This window comes from Hevea brasiliensis, chromosome 13, assembly GCF_030052815.1.
Source record: "Hevea brasiliensis isolate MT/VB/25A 57/8 chromosome 13, ASM3005281v1, whole genome shotgun sequence".
Taxonomy (NCBI): domain Eukaryota; kingdom Viridiplantae; phylum Streptophyta; class Magnoliopsida; order Malpighiales; family Euphorbiaceae; genus Hevea; species Hevea brasiliensis.
In genome coordinates this window covers 10,951,460-10,963,566 of record NC_079505.1, presented here as the reverse complement: position 1 = coordinate 10,963,566, position 12,107 = coordinate 10,951,460, and the positions used below count along the sequence as shown (strand labels likewise).

The following is a 12,107-nucleotide window of genomic DNA, read 5'->3' as shown; positions in this document are numbered from 1 at the left end:
TTTTGGACACGTCCTCATTCCTGATTCTCAATTGATGGTAGCCTTACCGCTTGTCTATCTTGGAAAAGAATCTAGCTCCTTGAGCTGATCAAACAAATCATCGATCCGAGGAAGTGGATACTTGTTCTTCAACAGTCACCTTGTTCAATTGCCCGTAGTCGATACACAACCTCAATGACCCATCCTTCTTTCTCACAAATAAAACAGAGCACCCTGGTGAAGTGCTCTGACGTATGAAACCCTTGTCCAAAAGCTCCTGTAGTTGCTCCTTCAACTCTTTCACTCTGGTGCCATCCTCGTAAGGTGGCATGGATATGGGGTTTGTACCCTAATAACATCAATGCAGTAACTCTATTCCCCTTTCTCGTGGCAACCCCGAAGCTCCTCGTGAAGACATCCATGAATTCTCTCGACAACAGAACATTTTCCGTCGACACCTTCTACAGATGTATCTCTCACCAATGCCAAATACCCTTGGCATCCACGCTCAACATTTTTCTAGCACTAATTGTCGACAAATTATATGGAGCCACGCCCTGTCACCATCAAAGCTAAACTCTTCCACACCGGTATGTGGAAGTATACCTTTGTTCCCGCAGCCTAAGGTGGCATAATGAGTTGCCAACCACCCATCCCCGTGATTACATCGAAATCCATTACTAGTAGAGGAACCAAGTCTGGGAGGATCTTTCCATCCACTACCACCGGGCTACCCGAAATACCATGTCTACATCTATGTTGTCACTAAGTGGGGTAGCTCGACAAAGGGCACTCTAAAGTTGTAGGGTTTCTACCCAACCTCATGGCAAACACAGGGAGACAAATGAGTGCGTAGCACCGGATCTATCAAAACACGAGCCTCATAAGAATGTACTGTAAGAATACCGCCACAATCGCATTTGAAGCTTGAGCATCCCGGTGGGTCGTGGTGAAAACCCGAGCTTGACCCCTACCTCGAGTGGCGTAACTCGACATCGACTTCTACCTCCCGACCGCCTCCAAATCCACATCCCCTTGTCCTCGGCCCTCATGGCATCGAATCGATCGCCGCCATGTTGGAAGTACCGGATACAATTGTCGAGGAACATTCGCAATGTAACCCCGTGACCCCATCCGTGGCTCACGAACATGGGGCATTCTCAGCAAAGTGACTGGTTGGCTACACTCAAGCATACTCGATCCCATCAAACAAGGTCCAATGTCCTCTTCCACATCGTGCACAAGGTGCCAAGGAGGATCTCAACTGCACCGTAATCAGACTGATTTCGAATCACACCGCCGATCCGCACTGTCCAATCCTCGTGGTCGGTGTCTGAAACCACTTCTCTTGCTCCTACCCTTTCCTCTGTAATTACCTCGCCACCACCGTCCGAGTACCCATGGAAGGGACACCGAGGAACCCTCCGCCTGCTTTTCTTTGCTCTTCCATTGCCATCCACAAAGATAGCTAATCTCAACTGTCTGCTCGATCAACCACCACATCAAAAGATCGATCCGACATCATGGCCAGTTCGCATACCTCCGTCAAGCCCCTTTAGGAACCTCTTCACCTTCATAGTTTCGTAGCTATCGTAGGGGCATATCCGCTCAATTCGTAAATTTCAGAGCATATTCATCTGCTGCACTGCCATTCTCGCCTTAAGGCCTCAAAGGCCCACCGCTTCGATCTCAAGCTTCGCACAAACCGATTGATAAAAAGTTCCACAAACTGAGCCCATGTCAAACCCTCCATCCGGGGTAACACGTAGTCATTCATCCATTGTCTAGGCATGGGCCCCATGACGTGCTGCATACACTCTATCAATCTTCTATCAGTCCACTGTAATTCTCGCTCGCCGTCATAGAATCCGTAAACCGATATGCATCGCTCGACACATCATAAGTACCGTGCACCAACTTCTTAAAATTTATGATCTGCTTGTAAGGTTCCTCTTGGTGCGGTGGATCGCCGTGGAGGGTGGACTATATATCGCGCCATCATGTCGATGGTTCTCTGCGCACCAGAGTAGCGCCATGGGGTCCATGGGACCGTGCCATAAAGGACTGCTCTCAGAGGTTGGTCGCTCCTCTACTTGAGTAGCTCTAGGCCTCCTACCCCGCCTCCTCGGGGCAGGCGCCTCATCCTGTGCCGACACCTCGTCAGGCACATCCGGTTTCGTGCAAGGCGCGCTCTCCCGCTTCTACGCATTTTCCGAAATTCAAGAAGATTAGCCCACAAAATTCAAAACTGCACATTGCACAGCTCTATAGACTCATATTTACACACAATATATGAAGCGGAAACTAGAAGCAAAGACGACAATGCAAGACGAATATGGACCCTATTTTTCCGCATGTGACTCCTATTAGACTTTTTCCAACACTTTAGACAACTTTTCCCTAGGAATCTGGAGCCTAAGCTCTGATACCACATTTGTCACGACCCAACCTATGGGCCGGACCCAAGACTAGGACTGGGCCACCCTAAAGCCCCGAGGCCCGTAGTAAGCCTAACTGCTCATTAACCCAACTCTAAGGCCCATTTGGGCCCAATATCAAGAAAACAACGGACAGTCCGGCCATAAAATGGACTTACCAACGGGGAGTTTTCGACTCACCCGACCTGTAAACACAATATATAATCAATTGGGGAGCTCAGCTCACCCTCCACATACTCATCAACATAATAATAAATGGGAGCTCAGCTCCCTCATCCAATCCAACAACATGCATAGCATATTAAGTTTACAGGTCCCAAAATAATAATTTAGTTTACAGACCCAAATCAAATAACATTTCTAGCACATGCGGAAATTCTAAGATTTAACAAGTTTATACAAACAGTAATAATTGACCTGCGAGGGAGAAAAGCAGGTTAACCAAAATAAAATCCTCCTGTAGCCTGAAAAAATATTGAACAGGAGTGAGCGTTCGACTCAGAGAGTAAAATATCAATCTTAACTATAATCTCTATAACTATCTGAAACTAATGCAACCTGTAGAGTGAAATGCAACATCAACAACATTTTCACATCATAACATCAAAAAGGTAATTTGGAGCACTCACACACCCTGTAGTATCAATCATAACATATGGGAGCTGATCCCCTATACAGCTCTCTTAAATCCAACTCGTGCCAATTACTCAAGCTCGGACTTCCACTTAATAACCAAATCGAGGGTCCCAGCGAATTACTCAAGCCGTGACTACCCCTCGAAGGAACGGGTCCCAGCGAATTACTCAAGCCGTGACTACCCCGTCCTATCCATAGTCCACACCACATCACACGCACGCCAACGCACGCACACTGCTCCAAATTACCACAACAACATCCATGGTACATCAACAGTTATGAATGCAACATAAATCGTGCCTAGAGTTTAACTACATAAATATATGCATATAAGTGATGCATGGGCATCGAATATATAATAATATAGTAATTAAAATTAAATTTAATATTTTTCTCTCAGACTTGACGTCAAATTACCGTGGGCGGTGGGCGGAGGAAGAAGGTCATCGCTACCACGACAATCATATTACATTTATTTAATACAATCGACTCAATACAAATAAAGAAAAAGACCAATTACGCCCTAAGTCGTGTAAAATCCGCAGAGTCCCCTATACCTAGGACCTACCCAACCCGCAAAAGGGCTAAAAACGCACTTCTATACTCACAATCCATACATCAGCTCAATCATATCACACACTCCCTCCCGCCCATCAAATCAATCATCCATCACAATACGCAAAATTTCAATTTAGTCCTTATTATTGATCATTTTTGCAAAAAGCCAAACAAGCTCTAAAAATTATAAAACTTTGCCTCGCGGTCCTTAGCAATATTACTAAGCTATTGCAAAAGAATCGTAATTTTCTAAGCTACCACGAATATTTTATGGATTTTTAATCCTATTTAAGCACTAGAAAATTACGTAAAAACTAGGTTCGGTTTACCTTTGCCGATTCCGACTTCGGGACGCGCCGACGCCCGACGATGGGGCTAGCCAAAACCTCGCCCAATTCGAGACTTTTCCGCCACGTCCGTTCGCCCGAAATTTGCGCATCTTGGCCAATCGCCGAATTTCCGCGAATCGAGGATACCTACACGAAGCCCATAACACGGGGTTAGCACATAAATTTTTGTAATTTTCTAAGCTCATTTAATGCTCGAAATTACATCGCGAAGTTTCGTGGGACCCACCAAAAACGGTGTCGGAAAAATTTGAAATTTATGTCGCGCTAAGCTCTCGGAATGGAGCGTCTTTGGTGGCCTCGGTTTCCTCGTGGGATTCACGGTTGCGAAATCTAGCCCAAAAGTCGAAATGGGCTAAAATCTTCCCGAGCAAAAATCGGACAAACCGCTCGATGGATTTCGGCGTTCTTGGTGTCTATGGAAAGCTCTCGCCGAGTAGATGATTTTAGACACAAGACCCGGTCCAATCGGTGGCCGGATCGGCCGGATTTGGCCGGAGAAACTGGAGCGACGCGCGCGCGCAGGGGAGGGGAGGAGAGAGAAAAGAAAGAGAAAAGAGAGGGACGACGCGCGCGGGAGAAGAAAAAGGAAAGGGAGCCGGTTCGATTCGACCGGTCAGATCCGGTCCGGTTCGATTCGGCCGGTTCGATTCGAAATACAAAATTTTGAATTTTTACTCTGCCTCGGGACCGAAAACGAGGTCCAAAAATTCCGAAAAAATTTCATAAAACTCAGAAAAATACGTAGACTCCAAATATATTTTTAGTTTTGCCACGTGGTCTTTAAATTAATTTTTAAAAATCATCAAAGTTTATATTTTCGGAAAATCGAACCCGATTTTTAAAATCCGAAAAATCTCAAAAAAATTCCTAAAATTTAAATAAAATTTAAATATTAAAAATACTCATAATTAATAAAATTTTGGGGTGTTACATGCTGTATCTTATTTAATGATTCAACTAAGTTTTGTCATCATTAGAAAAGAGAAGATTGTTAGCCCCATAAGCTCAAAATGAGAATGGATTTTGATAATACTAAAACTCAACTAGAATCAATCTAATCTATTTCTTTAAGTTGTGTGATGTTCTTAAGGCTCAAAGAAAAGAAAGGTTTGTGGTTAGCTCAATTGTGAAAAGATACCTCTCAAAGCCAACACGAGACAAATCAAAGCCAAAAGGTGACAAGAAGTCTATCATCCAAGCTACAATTGAAGAGTTATTAAAGGCTTAGGTTTAGATGATAAAGTCTTAGGTTGTTTGTAAAAAGAATTAAAGGATTAGTGCCAATTTGTTCTTAACTTAAACTCCTTTAAGCTTTCAAAATTAAGTGCTTAAGATTTATTTTCTATCATGCCTTTAAAGTTTTAACTGATCCAATTAATTTCTCAAGATTGACATGATTATTTAAAGTCCCAAATCTAGGTCAGGCTCTAATTGTATCAGTATGCTAAGTCATGCTGCTACTGGTTGCTCTGCTATTGGTATTCAAAAATTTATTAGTTTGCTACTCTGCTTAAAATCACGCAAAATGACAAAATAACGAGCATTTTCTCAAAATACGTTCCTGCAACATTCAAATTTGTTTTGAAAAAATCTGATCTCATTAGGGATATATAAGTACTTATTTTACATCATTTTACAATTAATGAAGGCTTAAAATTGTGTTTTTCTTTTGAAAAATATTTATTATTTTTTTGCAAGTGCTTCAATGAGTTTTTAAGTTACATTGGCAAATCTACTATTTTCTTCTTTATAGAATTTGTTTATATTGAGTGAGATAGAGTGAAAACCATTTTAAATGCTATTTGTGAGGGTTGGTCAAGCACCTCTTGAAGTTTGAAGCTAAGAGTGTTTGGGATAATACTTATAAATGGTTTGCAAGCATCTTGGGAAGTCTTGTAGTTGTAAAAGGTTTTGAGTCTTGCCATTGAAAGGAACATTGTAGTGGAGTAAAGACTCAAAGGGATCTTTAAGAGAGTTGATATAGGCTTGTTGGCCTAACCACTATAAAATCTCGTGTTTAATTTTCTAAACCCTACTCTCTATACTTTTTACAATATATTGTGATATATTGTATTTGTTGAACATATTGGGATTATCTTTGAGTTTGTTGATATGTGCATATGTGATAAATTGTTTGTTTCAAGTGATTGAAGTATTGATTGCTTTGAGTTGCTTTAGCTAGAATTAAAAGTTTGATAGTTAAAAGTTTGATTTTAGCATATTTGACATGCATATTTGAGCTGCATATTATCACACCACTCTTAGGAACACCTAGTTAATCGAAGTTACAATTTTTCATAAAGTTTCAAGTAAGGACAAAAAAATTATTATAATTCAATTCACCCCCTCTTAGGAAATTTTTGAGACTATAATACACAATTTTGTCAACTAACTTTTAGTATTACAACCAAATAACAGTAACTAAAATATTTTTTATAAATAAATTATTTTCCATGAAATAAATGAAATTTAACTCTAATGAGGCATTTGGTACGAGGTTAATAAGGGTAATTATTAATGTTGTTTAGATGCTAATAAGAGAGTAGGTTAATTTTTAATCTAGTTAATAATTATTCCTTCTTCAAGAGTTAAAATGTTAATATTTGAGGATTAATTTAACAGAGCTTAACATATGCTAATAAGAAAAATATAATAATACATATTTATATACTTCTATTTGAGTTTTTGTACTAATCTTTTATTAAACACTATTAATTAATTTTTTAGTCCTTTAACACTTACAGAATAATACTTAACCTTCAATTTTCTAACATTCTACCAAATCGCTTCTTATTTTTAATTTTATTGAAAACTTGATATTCAAATATTATTCTAATCAATCTTCTTTTGAAAATATATATATATGAAATATAAAATTGTCATCTTAGAAAAAATATGCATGAACTATAATAAAAATATATTACAATGCAGACATGTCATTACCTCAACATCATTCTTCCTTCTACATGGTTTTGTAGTACATACAAAACAAGAAAAAGTTCAAAACTAAATTAAACACCCCCATACGAAGGGAGACACTTATATACATTTCTCGCGGTAATAGCAAGCATGAGTCTCTTTTTCTTAAGATCTAATAATACTTCTTTAGCAAATCCTTAATCTTTTTAATCAAATCTGGAATTCTGATAATTGAAAGCAAAAAAGAGATTCCGCCAGTCACCCATGACCTTCAATAACGAATAAAACAAGTTAAAATCGTGAAAAAAAAATTAACGAAATTATATATATATATATATATATATATATATATATATATATATATATGAAAACCACTTACAAAATTTCGGCTTGATCCTTAGAAGTAATACCATCACCATAGTCCTTATCATCATCGTCATCCAAAGAATTTAAATTCCATGATACCCTTATCATGAAATAAAATAAGAAGCAGAAGAAGCTCAACCCAATGACACAAATGACCAAATGTAATCACCATAAGGCGTTAGAACTGCATAAGTGCCTGTCACAAATGTAATCACCATTGCTACTATAGCATAGAAAAGGAAACTGAAAGAACGCCTTATTAACCAATAGTATCTTCTCAGATATCCTACAACCGCCAGCGTAAGGTGAATAAAGACAGAGCAAGTAGATAAAACCATAGCTATAGTATCTGATATCATAAATGCTTTAAAAGCCAAATTTTTGCCTAGGATAGGACTCCCCTTCTTCAAATCGTTTTCTTCACTGATATTACCGCCAGGTAAAGTGAAACCTGCGGCAAAAGTTACCGTAGCTATGAGCGTTGCAGCCACCAAATGAGAGTCTTTGACTTTTTCGAATTTAAGTACCACGTTTTTTTTTCTCCTTTCTTCTTGTTCCTCTTTCTCTTCCTTGGATTTTCTTACCATTTTCCCCAATGGTCCACCGCCAAGGTCTTTCATCCATTTTAAATTGTCATTCTGCAACACTTTCAGAATATTAGTTACTTTAAAAAAAATTTAAATCGAAAGGACTTATTAATAAAAAGCTTCTACTTATTATTATTCATATTTTTGTACATATTATTTTAAATAAATAGATAATAAATAGACTAATGCCTCAAGAATCAATGTTTACTTATAAAGCTCAAAAAGCAATATCTACATTATGATAAGATAAAGATAGATATCAGTTGGCTGACCTTCTTTAAGAATAAGTTTCCACTGAATTGAACTTCTTTGTGCAGTTTTTTCCAACATTTCGAGATATCAGTATCTTCTCCTTTTATGAAAGAAGGCAGATGGTCGTAATCAGGATGATAAGTCCTATATAGATGGACAGGCGTATTCCCTTTAACATCTTTTTCATCTAAAAGGTAAAACAATGATGAATGTTTGAGCACTGCTTTTATTATTTCATTTTTTTTGCTGATCACTGCATAATGAAGAACATTCCAGCCTCTAATGTCAGTAAGTTCACAGCAATTTGGGCATTTAGAAATGATCTCTTCCATCGTATCTATGAAGCCTCTACAGGCTGCAATGTGAAGAGCTGTCCTCTTCCAGTATTTATCTGCAACATAAGCACTAGATTCATCCCTTTCTAGTAGCTTTCTGACCACTGAAGTACGATGCTTATACGCAGCATAGTGAAGTGGAATCCATCCTTCTTCATCTGTATCTTTAGCCAAGCTACTCCATTTATCCAATAGCTTGTCTATAATCACTGGAACAAAGTCAACAGGACCAAATTGATAATTAATTACTAATATCAAGAACCTTAATTGATAATTAATTGGTCTAGAGATACAATAACTTTAGTATACATTACCATACATCAAATATTTGAACTACACATTTCTATGAAAACTATAATGAAAAAGATATCATCTTTTTTATTATATGTTTGACTTTCATCTTCTTCAAAGAAAATGAAAACTAAATTTATATGTATAATGAAAATAAAAATATCCAATCTATGCAAAGCCTTTTATTGTTATTATTATTATTATTATTATTTTTATAAGCTGAAAAATTTTATTAAAATAGAACTACAGCGAGACCAGCTATAGGAAACTGAAAGAAAAACAAGATCAAAACCACAAACCAAACTTAGCAATAAGCTAAACTACACAAAAAAGAGACCTGCATAAGAAGTAATAACAGAATGGCTTGAAACCACCACCAAACTTAGAAATAAAGAACAACAAAAACAAAGCTGAGCACCAGCATGCAATAGACCAAGACCAGAAGACAGCTAAGCGGCCCAGGTAGAGACTCTAAAGCCGAGCCACAAGCTCCAGAGAACCCAAACAACTACACTCCCTGAGAGCCTTGCTAAACAATCCAAAAGGCTACTGCAACTAGAGAAGCCCCTTAGCGAAGCAAGCAAGCAGCAAGAGAAGGAAAGCAAAAACTCCAAACTGGAACCCAATGAAAAGCTGAAAATTCCGAAAAAGAAACAAAAACAAGAGGCTGCAACAATGACCCAAAACCTCCAGCAAAAGAACCAAAGGCTAACACAATAGGACTGAAGAGCAGGAAATCCAAAGTAGCACACAAGAACACAGCAAAAATAGATCCACCAAAAGCCCCAACAAAACCTTCAGCACCTCAACGCACCTTCTTATATTGTACATTAATTCTTGTGTTTCAAAAAATCATTTTGAAACTGAAATAAAATAAAATTAATTAATTTATACTCAATACATGCATAAAGGAAGTTTCTGATATATTTACTGATATACCTTTACTTTTCCGATTAATGTCCCAGTTCATTGCCACCGCATGTAATGCCGTTTTACCACTGGGGCCGACATAATTCAGTGATTTTGAATTGGGATTTCTTAGTAGTTCAAGGACTATCTCTTCACATCCATTATCAGCAGCCAGGTAAAGCGGAGTTTCCCCGCAATCATTGGCAGAATATGTATACTCTGGATCTTCATTACTCAATATTGCTTCCACAACACCAAGACTTCTTTCATATCGTGCCGCTACATGCAAGGCCGTTTCTTTATTTTTATTTGTCATCCTTAACATTTTCCTTACCCCGTCTCTTGGCCCTTCTCCGCGCTCTATATCTATTTCACTATGGTGTGAAGCCTCTGCGATTAACTCTTTTGCTGCGTCAGCATGTCCGTATCTTGCTGCAATGTGCAATGGAGTATCGCCGTTGACATTGACCTTCAGTAAGAGTGACGAGCAAATGCCAAGTACATCTTTTACAAATTTGGAGGATCTTTCACTTTGAGAGGTAAGGTAAATATGCAATATTGTATTTTTATTTGGGGTCTCCAGGCTATCAAGAGTCGATCCATGCTCCTTGATCAATGGATCAAGATTGCCTTCTTCGGCCGCCTTCTGTAAGTCGGCATGAATGTATTTGTTAGTAGTATTTGAGCTCTTCATGTAGCTTAGCTGCGTAGATAAGATGACACAAGAAAAGGATAGCAAGATATGATAGCAAGGTCTAAGACTTGGCACAATCTACTAGAGAAATAGAAGAAGAAATCATTGAATTTAAATTTAGATCTAGATCTAGATTTAAGTTTATTAGGCGCACATGCATGAAAATATAAATCCCACATTTTTTAAGATCATCAGTCATTAAATTATATTTAAAAAACTTAATTAAATCTAAATATGATTAATAATTTAATCAAAGATGCATTGAACGAGGTCTCTTATATTTTGATAGTTCTACTGAATCAAGAGCAACAACTAGAAGGAAATTAAGATAAGAAGCCCGTTGCATGTACTACCTAAAATGGCTCATTTGGCAGCTTGTGTAAATAAATGTTGAAGATTTGTTTGTTTGTTTCCAATCTATGCTTTTTGTTTGACAGTTGCATTGATTTAAAATAATAACAAATGGATGACAAATCGGTTTGTAAAATTACAAACGGATACTCAATTTGTTTGTAATTTACAAACCGATTACCAACAAACAAAAATATTCTGTTTGTTTAAAAACCGATTTTTAAAGTCCGTATGTAAATTGAATATTTGTTGCCTTTTTTGAAATGTCGGTTGGAATTCTGTTTGTATTTATAATCATATTTATTCCGTTTCTAAATTCTATTAGTAAATCACATAATTCTTGTAGTGGTTTTTTTTTTTATTTTCATTCTCATAAATAAATTAGAGAATTTAATTCTCACAATTAAAAATTATTGTTTCCCTTTTTAACATAAGTAATCAAAACACAAAAATAGAAATGATAATCTTATCAAAGAGTAAATGCCTAATTTTTAAAAAAAAAAATATAAAAAAATTATATTTTCATATTTTCATCTCATTAATTAAAATTAAAAAAATTGAAATTATAATTATATTAATTAAAAAATATTATTTTTATATTTTCACATAATTAATTAAAAATAATATTATTAAAATTAAAATAATAATATAAAAAGTAATTTTTTTATATATTTTATATAATTGATTAAAAATAAAATATTATAACTAAAATAAAAATAATTATAATAATTAAAAATATGTTTATATTTTTCATATAAAAATTAAAATTAAACATTATAGTTAATTATATTTAATTAGAATTTTTATAGTTTCTTATGATTAAATAAAATTTAAAAATTGTAATTAAAATTATAAAAATTAAATATAAAAATATTATTTTATATTTTCATATAATTAATTAAATTAAACAAGTAAAATATAAAAAAATATAAAGAAGTGATTTTAGGTTGATTTTGATTAAATACAAACACCTTGAAAAGATTATTCATTTATATTTTTTATGTATATATATATATATATATATATTTTGAATTTTAATTTTATGCATAGAGTCAACCTACATTATTCATATATATTTAAGTTAATAATAACATTTATCACTTAATTGATTCAATTGAGTATGTGTCATGTCGACCTTCATTGATTATATATATTTTAGTTAATTGAACTTTTAATTAAATAAATTAAATCAATTGATTTTATGTAATGTTACATTGATTATATATATTTAAGTTATTTGTGACAATTATCATATAATTGATTTAATTGAATATATATTTGAGTCAATTGAATCAACTGGAGTATGTGATATGACACATTGATTATATATGTTAGTTAATTGTTGATTCAAAAAACAAAAACATTGTTGATTTGTCTCGGTTGAACATGGTGAACCTTGATAAAGGTAAAGAATGAAGAAGGAAAAGGATGAAGAAGATGAA

At 35.7% G+C, this 12,107-nt stretch overlaps 1 protein-coding gene across 1 annotated transcript; it reads right to left on the bottom strand.

The window, feature by feature from the left end:
- Positions 1-7,052: 7,052 nt before the first annotated feature.
- Positions 7,053-10,314, bottom strand: LOC110647349 (protein ACCELERATED CELL DEATH 6). Its single transcript, XM_058133018.1, is given in 5 exon segments — positions 7,053-7,149; positions 7,260-7,414; positions 7,417-7,884; positions 8,106-8,629; positions 9,651-10,314. Coding segments are annotated over 5 exon segments (1,908 nt in total).
- Positions 10,315-12,107: the final 1,793 nt, after the last annotated feature.